This window comes from Miniopterus schreibersii, assembly GCF_964146895.1.
Source record: "Miniopterus schreibersii genome assembly, chromosome: 7".
Lineage (NCBI taxonomy): Eukaryota > Metazoa > Chordata > Mammalia > Chiroptera > Miniopteridae > Miniopterus > Miniopterus schreibersii.
The window spans coordinates 4,048,388-4,060,934 of NC_138108.1; the positions used below are offsets into that span (position 1 = coordinate 4,048,388).

Genomic DNA, 12,547 nt, shown 5'->3' on the forward strand with positions numbered 1-12,547 from the left:
AGGGAGAACCAGGAAAACCAACAATGACAACTGTGAGCAGCCAGCACAGGTGTGGGAGCCAGGTGCCCAGTATGACTCAAGGGGAGTCACTCGGAGCCTCTTCTCTTCGTGAACTACTCTGACCCTCCACTTGGCTTTCTAGCTATCTCACACTCCCATGGGCCTCATACTCATACCAGGCTGGAGAGGGCACTAGCGGCAGCTTCTAGCAGCGGTGGAGAGTGACAGGTGACTGTAAAGGCGGCCACAGTACAGGTGGGGCAGGGCCTCATAAGGACAAGTTAAACACCTGCACTGGGGGGCATCTGGTGCAGATGGAGGCACGGTACAGCGCAGCAGACCACAGGGAAGCACTCCAACATCACAATCTAAACACTGAATAATCCCAAGTATTAGAAGGGCTACGTTATGTCCAGTTGACACTATCAAAGCAAACAGGTATAAAAATTAAAAGTTTTGGTGCCTCCTTCCTATTGCTTTAAATTTGACTTTTGTGAGCTTCTCTGTCAGTCTGTGCCCTGTTCTCTGTGTCTGTTGCTAGTACCTTGTGTAGTCCCTGGGGGTAGACCACCTCCTTTCTTTCCCTCCCCAGTTCTCTGCAGTTTGCTCTCCGATTCAAACGGCTGTCTTTAGCACGTTTCCCCCTTTATAAAAATCCTTGTACAGAGTTGCTTCATCATATTAATAATAATAATAAAAACATGACTGTATGAAAAAAAAAGTTTCGGTGCTTGAAATAAGAAATCCCTTTCCAGGTGACAATATGGTTCTACAGAACAGTCCCTCCCTAAGGTTCCAGATGGCTCAAACATTCAGGCATTTATCTATGCCAGTGGCTCGCCCGCCCATGTGGGGCGTGGAGGAGACACCCGACGGTGCACAAGGAAGCTGCAGAGGACTGAGGGCCCATTGTTCTGAGAGGGGCGTGCTGCGGGGTGAGCTGGCGCCCCGCCGCTGCGGGTCTCACTCCCGAGTGCTCCCCACAGCACTTCAGTTCCAGAGTGGTGACAGCAGGGTCCTCAATCCCAGCAAATGAGCCACCTCCTCTAACATCCAGGCCACTCTGACATTTGGAACCTGCCCCCCACTGACCATCCTGGACTTGGGGGGCAGAGACCATGTCGCCCTCATCTTTTCCTGGGAGCCTGGCCCAGCAGTGCCTGGCACAGCCTCGGGGTGGACGAGTCAGGGAGTGGTGTGTGTTCTGTATCTCAGCTAGGCCGTGCTGTGTTGGGTTTTCAGAGTAGCTACGTGAGTCCGCCCTTCCTTTCATTGACTCAGTGGCCATGGGTTGGGCACCTGCTGAGTCCCTCAGTGAGCTCTCTTGCTCATCTGGGCTCCAACCACTGGAGCAGTGTGCTGAGAACAAAGAGTGATCATGTTCAATTCCTCCTCAATAAATGAAGCAGCCTCTCAGCGATTTATATCATTCGATGGTCTTTGTTATCAAGTGCAACTCCTTCAGGCTCTGGAGGCTTCCTGTCCAACCACCAAGAAAAAGCCACAATGCCTCAGAGAGCCTGGGAGTGGCAGTGAAGACAGATCCGAAACACCTCTCCACAGAGAGCACGGCCAAGAGCAGAGCAAGCCAAGCACGTTCTGGTCACCTGCCAGCAGCTGCAAGAGGTAATAGCCACGGGCACCTGGCTTCAGGCTTGGGGCCAAGATGCAATCCTGCGGCCCATTTCCTGCATGGACTAACCTCCCTGAGAGTTCCTCAGGCCTCTATGGCCTGGGCCTGGGCTCTGGACTCCCAGGTACCTGAGAGAGCAGCAAATCCCTCTGTGCAGATACCCTAAGTATCTGAATGTGCCCTGGAGTCTGGCTCAACACATGGCATGGAGGGGGCCGAGGTACATGTCCTCCTACAGGGAACTGAGTGGCCTGTTCATCACACAGGGAGAGCCTGAATATCACGAGCCTCTTCAGAACTCCTCCAAGTCTTGGAAAGGGGCAAGCTCCTTGGGTTTAATAACTGCCCAGTCTAGCCTTCTGCTCATAAAGCTAGCCTTAGGGGCCAAAGAGCAGTCTTCCTCCAGGATGCAAATCTGTGGGTGCACAAATACCCAGAAGCAGAAAAAGAGACATGAGTCACGCCAGGAAATTCTGAAAAAGGTACATATGTGGCAGGTAGAGGCACAGAGAGAACAAATAGGCGATCCCGTCTATCCTCTCTTCTGGGTCAAAGCATGTCACCACGCGCTAAAAAGCACCTGGAAAAAACAAACAAAGGGCTCCAAGCCACACTGGCTTGCTGCAGCACCAAGTGGTTCCCTGGAACAGAGAGAACTGCAGTCATTGCAAGGAGAGGCATAAAGAAAAAGGCCAAGTTGTACAAAAGAAGTTTGAGGAGGAAAAAAGCTGTTTGCTGAAGGTAACCCTGTGTTAAGTCAACTGAGAAAACACTTATTCTCTTTAACAAGGTCTTTGAGAATCTCAAGTGTTTAGTGTCAGAGTTCCAGTGTCCTAGAATTCTGCCTTGCAGGGAACTCTCGGGCCATCCTTGGGTAGCTCCTGGGGTACAGAAGGAGGGCTGTGAGGACAAGGACACCCTCACCTCGCCAGCAGGGCCAGTCTGGGTGTGAGCCGGGCTCTACCCTCCCTGTACTCTTCCTTCTTTTCTCCAAATCTCAGCAGAGAAAGCGTCTGGGCATCTGCACAGACTTCATAATCCTCAAACTGAGACTATAAAGATCTTAAAAACACACAGCCATGACCCAAGCAGCCTGACCGGGAAGAAAGCTCTCAGTCACTGCCTTCCACCCTCTGGCATCAGACAAGAGCACACAAGGCAGCAGAGGCCAGAGAAGGCCCTGTACCTAGCCTGGTGGGTGGCTCAGCCAGGCGGCTGAGGAGAGCTGCAGGTGCAGCCCTTCAGGGTCTCAGGAAGGAAGGAAGGGCTCCTTTCCTGTGAGACTCACCAAAGCCCAAGTTTGTTTCCATGGTAATGGAAATCAGAGAAAGGTGGGATGGGACAGATTTGACATAAACTGATATGGAGGAGGGGAAAGGAAAGGATATTAAATACACCGTTGAAGCAGTTTAACAACTTTTCTCTTGGAGATCTAAGACAAAAGTGATAATTTTGTGACTTTGGGGGTTATACATTCAATATTCTTACAGGGAACTAGGGGGTAGTAAGAACAGCCTGAGCTTTGGGTCCAATACATCTCTTTGAATTCCTGCTCATCTGTACCAGCCATGAGATCCATCTGTAAAATGGAAAAGGCAAAATCTTCTTCACAAGGTTAAAATAAAGAGCCACAGTCTTGTGATAAACATCAGCTCATTTTCTCTAAAATGTAAAACTGATTCTATTCTTTGAGCTCCTAGGATACAAACCATCACTGCCACATTCCAAACTTTAAAGTATTCCCAAATTAAAAGCTCATCTTGGGGACAAGTGAAATCAAGGGTATACTAAAGAATATTCCAGTGCAAATTTTCATAATCTAAGTTTGTGGTAAAAACCCTTCTCACTGAGATCAAGAACAAGACATGGATGCCTGCTGTCATCACTTCCATTAAATACTTCACAGTGCAATAAGGCAAGAAAAAGAAATACATGGTGTGAGAATTGGGGGGGAAAAAGTAAAACTGTCACTATTTGAAGATGATATGACTTGGGTATATAGAAAATAAAAAATCTACAAATTACTTGAATTTAATAAATAAATTTAGCAACATCACTGGCTGGCTACAGGGTCAATAAAAATAAGTTATATTTCCATATATCGGCAATAAAGAGAAAAGGAGATTTATAAATACCATTTAAAGTAGTATCACAAATATCAAATACTCGGAGTAATCTAAGGAAAGACAAGCAAGACGCTACATAGGAAATTAAACAACGTTATTGAGGAGGTTTAGAGAGGACCTAAATAAAGACGGAGATACACCATGTCTGTGAAGTAGAAGACTCAGTATCATAAAATCGTCAGTTTTTCCCAAATTGATTTCTAGTTCAAAGCAATCTCAGTATAAATCCCAGAAAGTCTGTGTGCATGTGTGTGGCAACTGACCATCTGATTATAAAATTTATATGGAAACTGAAAGGGCCAAGAGTAGCTTAGATGCTCTTTATAGACTATAAAGAGGAGCAACGTGGAAAGTGCAGCTCTACCGGACATCAGAACTTTTAACAAAGATACAATTAGGACAGTGTGGTACTGGCACAGGAACAGACCTACAGATCAGTGAAACAAAACAGTACAGAAACAGACCATGCATATGTGGACACCTCATTTTTGATAAAGGTGGCACTGTGGACCAGTGGGAAACTCTTTTCAACAAATGATGCTGGATTAACTAGATATCCATATGTAAAAAAATGAAACTTGCTGTACCATATTAAAAAAACAGTTCTGAGTAGATTATAGGCATCAAATATAAAAGGTAATACAATAGAGCTTCTAGAAGATAATGCAGGAAAATTTGATGGGTAATTTTCTGTGTCGACTAGACTGGCCATGGAGTGCCCAGCTTAAACATTCTTTTTTTTCTTATTTATTTATTTATTTATTGATTTGAGACGGAGGGAGGGAGGGAGGGAGGGAGGGAGGGAGGGAGGGAGGGAGGGAGGGAGAGAAAGAAACATAGATTTGTTGTTCCACTTATTTATGCATTCACTGGTTGATTCTTGTATGTGCCCTGACTGGGGATTGAACCTACAACCTTGGTGTATCAGGACAATACTCTAACCAACTGACATACCCAGCCAGGGCTACACATTATTTCTGAGTGTGTCTGTGAAGATGTCCGGGTGTGTCTATGAGCATCTGAAACAGTGGATTCGGTAAAGCAGACAGCCCTCCTAGGGTGGGTGGCATCATCCAATCTGTTGAAGGCAGAGGAAGGAGCAATTCACACCTTTATCCTGTCTCACTTCTTGAGCTGGGCATCTCACCTCACCTTCTCCTGCCCTCAGACTGAGATTTACACCATGGACTGCCCTGGTTCTCAGGCCTTTGGACTCCACTAAATTACACTCCCAGCTTTCTTGGGTTTCCAGCTTGAAGACAGCACATCATGGGACTTCTCAGTCTCCATGACCATATGAGCTGATCTCTGAAAATAAATCAATCTCTCTCTCTCTCTATCTATATAGGTCTATATATATATGTATACGTATATGTACATATATTATTGTTTCTGTTTCTCTGGAGAACACTAATACAAACACATCTGCAGGACTTTGATACAGATTTCTTAAATGGGATATAAGAAGAATTGACCATAATGAAAAAATTTGATACACTGAATGACAATGAAATGAACTTCTGTTCATCAAAACACCACCAAAATGAGTAAAACAGCAAGCTACTGAGTAGAAGATATTTGCAACATGTATACGCAACAAAGGACTCATATCCAGAATAGAGACAAATACAAATCAATAAGAAAAACAGAAAACCCAATAGCCAAACAGGCACGAAATTTGAAAAGGCCCTCTACTGAATAGCCAGTAAACATATGAAGTCTCACATGTTGCAGGTGGAAGTGTTAACCTGGTATAACCACTTGGAAACATTGTTTGGCAGTACCCATTAAAGTGGGTATTTTCTCTATGATTCAGCAATTTCACTTCTAGTTACATATGCAAAAGAAATACATGCATGTATGCATACATGCACCAGAAGACATGGACAAGCAGATTTATAATAACCCCAAACTGGAAATAACCCAGATGTTGGTTGAATTAACACAGATTGGATAAACTGTCATGTATGCATATAAGGAAAGTATTGCAGCAATGAAAATGCATGGATCATAGCTAGATGCAGCAACAAAGATGAATTCAGACACAAGAGAGAATGCATTGAATGATTCCATTTACACAAAGCTCAAAGCCAAGCAGAACTAATTTACAGTGTTTGAAGTTAAGATAATGGATTCCTTTGGGACAAGAGAGAGGGCATGAGGGGAGCTCCTGGGGTGCTGAAATGTCCTATTTCTTGATCTGGGTGGTAGTTACGTAGGTGTGTTCATGCTAATGCTCCTCTGAACTAGACGCATATGACTCCTGTACTTTCCTCTAGGCATGTCAAAATTCAAAAATACGTTTACAGAAGCGAGTTTATTGTAAAAATGTTTTTCCGTGTGCACACTATAGAGGGAAAGAGTGGGTTGGACATTAAGTTGTAACACTCACTGAGACATGGATCGGGCACCCCTGCATGTGCACTGATGTGTCTGCACGGCTCTGTCCAGCACGATCTCCCACTGTGGCTGGCTCCTGTATATTCTCACTCTCACCAGTCCAGCCTTAGAGAGCAACAGGAGCTAGTGAGCACCACGGAGGGCTCAGTACCCTGACCCAGCAGCAGGGGAATTACAACATGATTTCAGGCTCCATCCCTCCCCCACCTCCCAGCAGCAGGGAAAGGGTGCTGACGCACACAACTGATTAAGAGCTTCTCCCTGCCCTGGCCACATTACATCTGTGGGAGACTGGGTTACTGTAACCCCAAGGTAATGTAAGCAACACAGGAGGCAGCCACGCTGACCCGGGCCTTGCTGCCCTCCCTGCAGGGCACATGGGCAGCTCAGCATCACCCCTAAATTCTCCTCTTACATTGCCTACTCTGATACATATGTATATTAGGAGCTAGGGGTTGGGCCAAGAAACAGAGCCAGGCTATTTTCTCCTTTCAGCTTCAAAGACAACCTAAGTTGTTGTCATTGGACCACATGAACTTCAAGGAAGTAGGGCCAGTGCCCTCCCACTGAACCAAAACCCTGCCAACCTTTGTTTCAGGGTGTGAAGAGTCAGGCCAGAAATGGAGTCTGTAAAACCTCCTGGGCCTAAAGACCAGTTCTGCTGCCACGATCTCCATGCACTGGACTACCATCCACCACCGTCCAGCAAGCAGAGGTGACACTGACAAGCAGGGTGGCAGAACAGATTGCCAAGGCGCTGAAGGCTAAAGTTTCTCCTATTCCCTAGTGATGCTCGCCCTTGCCACCCAGAGACTTGCTCAGTTGTCCCCACCAGTACCTGGACTCCAGAGAAGTCCAGCCCTACTTCTCTGTTGACTCAAGCACTACAAGAAGCTGAGATGGCAGTTCCAACACCATGGCCTACGTAGCCTGGAACAGTGCCATCCAAGGGGAGGAAGGACGGTGTTAAGGGATGCGTGGCCAGCCTCTCCTAAATTATTACCTTGGTGGGCACCAAGGGTGCACAGCAGCTCATAGTGACACACTCCTACAGGTAAATTACACAGGGTAATACTGCCATGAAAGCAAAATGAATGGTGATTAGATCATGAGACACCCAGGGACCATCCCAACCCACAACAAAGCAAGAGCTGTGAGGAAGACACGAGTTTCTCTTCTGGAAGATAATGTGTAGTCCCATTGGCGTGTGACTATTTGCTTCCTTCCACTGAATACAATTAAGTAGCTTGGATCTTTAAACATTTAGACCACAGCATGCTGTCCTCAAGTCCATATTGGGACCGTTCTTGTCACCGACTGAGGTTTCCAAAGGCAGCAACGTGGGACAGTAGTTGTCTTCTGTCTATTCTCTCCCTGGAGTAAACATGATAATGTGACTCTGCCTCACACAGCGCTCACAGCTTGGCCAGTGACGGTGAGCAAGTGTCCTCGAACTCAGCTTCTACAGACACAACAATAATAAAAGAAAACTCGAGGGCTCGCTGCAGCAGCATATGGTAAAAGAAAAGTCTTTGGGTTGTCATGAGGATCTAACTGGGTAGCAAGTGTAATGTCTGAGTACTGCGCTAACACCCAGCAGCGGTCCTCAACGCTGGCTGCCATCATTATGCGTCACCATCCTCACTGTCATTGTCAACATCAGGGCATACTCCCTTTGCCTTGCTCACTACCACTTTCACTTTCTCACAGACAAAAACATAGTCACGGTGGCATCTGCCAGGAAAAGGAGGGGCTATGAAGCATGCCAGGTGTCACCTTTCTAATAAGGCCACCAGGTTACACCTCTGGAAGTTCTCAGAAATCCCCCAACCACAAAGTTCACAAGGTAGACGATCACAACAAAACCTGCAAACACAAGTGTAGTCAGACAGAACTGCGATGAGAGCCAAAGTCACACAGTGAACAGAATTAGCAGCACATGGCTGGGATGAAAGCAGGGCCGGTCTGGAGGACAGCTGGGTCCTGGAAAGGAAGGCCTCGGGACACACATGTCAAACAGCACAACTGCTCCTACACAAGCACCACAAGTTCTCTATTTAGGGGCAAAAGAGGTGTTATAGGAGAAATATTTTTTCTGCCACCCATTTTCTAGTACAGTCGCAAAAGTGTGATTCTCCGCCTGACAATCCCTATGTAGGAGCCCAGTGTAGAAAGCCCACAGGTGCTACCCCTACAGGACACAGCGAGCTGACACTCCTTCTCTCTGAGTGGCTTACTTGTTGCTGTCGCGGTACTCGTAGATGTGACATCCTTGAGGCAATCCAGTCTCGTGGTCCAGAGTGAAAGCAAGCTTAAGCTGAAGAAAGAGAGAAGAGAAAAACACGTAAGTTTTAGGCAGCATGCTCGGTTCATTCTGACAGCTGAAAGGAAAAAAAAATAAGCAAAATCACATTCTCTCCAGCCGACATGTGGAGAACCAGGGCCTGCTACCTCTGGGAAGAGCCCATGCCTTACAGGGACACTGTTGTCAATAAGGACTATTACCAGGACTCTACTTATTCATTGAGCATGCAACCAATTATTTATTAAGCACCTACCTGGGACACTAAGCTGGCTGATGGGGAAAGAACAGTGAACAGCAGCAGAAAGGGGCCTCCTTCATGATCTTACACTCTAGTGCAGGAGACGGACATCAACGACATAAACTAATAAGTGACTATACACATAAAAACCTTCAAATTAAAATAGGTCCTCTGAAGCAGGGAAAACTCCCGTTTCTATAGAAGTAAATAACTGGGCCTAGACTAGGACTGCAGAAAGGAGGAGGTTACCGGGACCATGAGGGGAAGGATGGGGAGAGTAGAAGGTTCTCAGCAGAGAGCATAGAAGCCGTGGTGCAGAAGGTACAGTTACTGAAGGTGGCTGCTCAAGAGAACTCACTAGATGTAGGGGACACAGTGGGCAGTGATGCTGGAGAGGAAGGCCAGGGCAGGAAATGCAGGACCTCCTTGGCTACATTAGAAATTTTGGCCTTTATTTAATAGCAAAGGAAGGACTATGACATGTTTTACGGAAGTGGTAGATGACATGATCCAAGTTATGCTTTACCAAGATCCCTCTGGCTACCATGTAGAGACCAGACTGTTGGGGAGAAAGCGAAGCAGGAGCCCTGCAGGAGGCTACTGAGAAGAGCAGACGGGCAGTGATGGGGTCTGGACATAGAGGGCAGGCAAGCAAGAGGGACAGAAATGAACAATTTGAGATCTATCTTTGAAGTGAACTTTTAGAAGTAGACTAGACAGGATGTACTGATAGATTTGATGTTGGGGAGTGGTTAGGATGGAAAAGAAGAACTCAAGGATGGTTCAATTCTTTATTTGACTAACCAGGCAGGTGGCTGTTCCATTGCTGGTGGGAAGACTGAACTTGGACATGGATAGGGAGTCAAAAGTTTAACTGTGGACATGTTAACCTGGAGGCACGCATTAGCTCTCTCTGGTTAGGAAAGGTCAGGAACAAGGACTCTGGTAATGGTCTCACTTCCTGGATCCCGGAGGGGGGCGTTTAGTGCTCAGGTGAGTGCAGAACTCCATCTGCGTCGCTGGGAGCCGGAGCTCAGGAGGTTCTGTGTGTCCTGCTAGAGCCGAGTCGGCTACGGCAGCTTTAACATTTCCAAACGCAGAGCCAGTGACTAGATTTACAAACTCACTGTTTTTTTAAATCACTAGGGAACTTTTCACTAAAATTAACTGCACATTAGGAGGATACATTATTATAACTTTTTTCTAACTGCAAGGCTGTTAACAGAGCTAATGATCTGCATCATTAGATGCTGGACGAGTTCTCGCTCCTTAGAGGGAAGTGAGCTCGCAGGAATGGGCGTCCTCTTACTGACCCAGATGAAAACACAGAACCAGAAACAAGCCCTTCACCGCCACGAAGCCAGAGACTTTGGTCAAAGGCTGTTTCCCTGCAGAGCACTGCCTGGTTCTTCCCAGCCCTCCTTCAGCAAAACGGAAAGCAATTATTTAAAAAGTCTATTCAATACAATCTCTTTCTCTTTACCTCCTCTCCCCTGCAGCTAAGGTCGGGTCTATGTCCATCTAGTCTGTTTTGAAGACTTTGCTGCTTAGAAATGTTTAAATCCTTTGACTTAGTGATTTAAGTTATGAATCTATGGCTTAAAAAAATTATTATAAATGCAGGAGGAAAAACTGTTTTTGCAAAACTGTTCACCTCAGTGTTATCTGCTGGAAAGACTCTAAAAGATCAGCAATAGTGGAATGGTTAATAAACTACACCAGAGTCAATGCAGAAGAGTATGCAGCCGTTACACTGTTTATGAAGAATTCTTATTAATCTGGGAACATATCTGGGTTAGATGGAAAAAACTCAGGATGCATACTTGATTATATATAAGAAGATGATGTAAATAACAAAGACTGCACAGAAGAAAGACTGGAAGGAACAAGAGCAAAACGGTAGCAGGCCCTGGCCATGTGGCACCGCTGGTTGAGCACCGTCCTGGACATCAAAGGGCTGTGGGTTTGATTCCCGGTTGGGGCACATATGGGAGGCAACTGATATTCTCTCTCACACTGATGTCTTTTTTCTCTCTCCCCCTTTCTCTCTCTCTAAAATCAATAAAAAAAACATATCCTCGGGTGAGGATTTAAAAAAGAACGTCTTGTTTACAACGAATGACTCAGTGCTCCAGTCACTGACTTGCAGACACATAACTAGCCCCCTGTGGGCTGCCCTGCCCTCCGCACATTTTGATGTGGTTGGACAGACCTTTCTTTAGTCTTCCTATTTCACCCAAGTTTTTTTTGTGTGTTTTTTTAATGTATCTTTATTGATTTCAGAGAGAGGAAAGGAGAGGGAGAGAGAGAGATGGAAACATCAATGATGAGAGAGTCACTGACCGGCTGCCTCCCGCATGCCCCCGACTGGGGATGGAGCCCGCAACCCGGGCATGTGCCCTGACCGGGAATCAAACCCTGATCACCTGGATCCTGGGTCGATGCTCAACCGCTGAGCCACGCCTGTCAGGGCAACCCAAGTTTGTTATTCCTCCTCTTACTGCAGTAAGGAAATGCTGCCTCACATCTGCCCCACTCAGTAACTGTGCCACCAGACGACAAGCAGCGGCTCCAATTCTCTCGGTACCCAGTGCTCCCCTCTTAGTGGTGCCTATGAAGAGGTGCACACAGTCCTTCACTCAACAGTAGCTGCTGACCACACCATATGAACCAGGCTGCCATCAGTGTCCATGCTGGCTATAGCCAGGGCCTGCAGGGACCAACCCACGGAGAGGCGCAGCCTGGAAAGTGGGTCTGCTGGAATGACAGCCATCTAAGACATCAGGAGGGCTTATCTTTTCCTTTCCACAGGCAGCTGCCACGTCAAGCAGGAGGAGCCCTCCCCAGTGAACCAGGCAGTTCTGACTGTGCAGCATTCTTGGTATTGAGCAAGGAGGGGAGGCAGCAAGGGCCCCAAGGGCAGTCACAGGCCACTCTGCCGGCAGAGGAAGGAGGCCTCTGGATGGTCTAGTTAGGAGAAAGGCTTTCTTTTGGACAAAGGACAGGACATCTCCCTTGGGCACGACATGGAAGAGCCTTCCACTTTCAGGGGCTCATGCTAGATCACAGAGGAGGGCAGGCTCAGGGTAGCAAGAGGGTGAGACTCCTGCTGGGACCCCTTCTGACCAGTTCTTATGCTACAGCGTGGGCCTCTGGGAAACCGGCAGCATGGGTGAGCTGAGGATCTGGGGTGAGTGGAAGGGGCTAGAACCCTCAGAAGAGCAGAGCCTTTCCCCGTATGCCATGGGTAGGCAGGATGTAGGCCCTGCTGAGGTTGCTGGAACTACAAGAGACCTGCCTTCAGCCTCTTTGGGCTGGGGGCTGGGGGAACAAGAGAGGCAGCGGGGCCATCCTCCCAGCAAGTGGCCACAGGTGAGCAACAAGAAGGACTGATTCAGGACTAAGTCTTCCTCAGGGCCTCAGACATTCCTTGACGAAGACCCTTCAGGTGAACCTAAGGAGAAGAGTAAATGCCCCAGGCTAAGCAGGAGAGGGGTATGCATGGAAGTCACTGAATGTAACCATTGAAGGAAATGTGACCTTATTTTGGAGGCCAACCCAGTGAAGCCAAAGAGCCAGATCATACTCATGAGGTGACCCAAAGAAGAGTGATGGGATGGGATAGGAAAGGGTGGCTAAGGGTGGCATGCAGATGTTCCCTGGGCTCGCGAGCAAGCAGTCTTCCATATGTCAGGTACACATCATGCTCAGGCCACTTGGCATTAAGCTCCATCAGCTAAGGAAGGTACCAGATCAGTGCTTCTGCTGTTTTGAAAACACCTGGCCTGACCCTGGATGGGCAAAAAATGCATCAAGAAGTCTAGGATTCGCCTGTCTTGTCCACA

At 47.2% G+C, this 12,547-nt stretch overlaps 1 protein-coding gene across 2 annotated transcripts in view; it reads right to left on the bottom strand.

Moving 5' to 3' along the window:
• Positions 1–12,547, bottom strand: part of DIS3L2 (DIS3 like 3'-5' exoribonuclease 2) — a 215,250-nt gene that overhangs the window by 20,376 nt on the left and 182,327 nt on the right. For both annotated transcript variants that reach the window (XM_081142279.1, XM_081142280.1), the window contains exon 14: positions 8,397–8,476. In XM_081142279.1, coding sequence (XP_080998405.1) covers positions 8,397–8,476 — 80 coding nt within the window. The remainder of the gene's footprint in view (positions 1–8,396; positions 8,477–12,547) is intronic.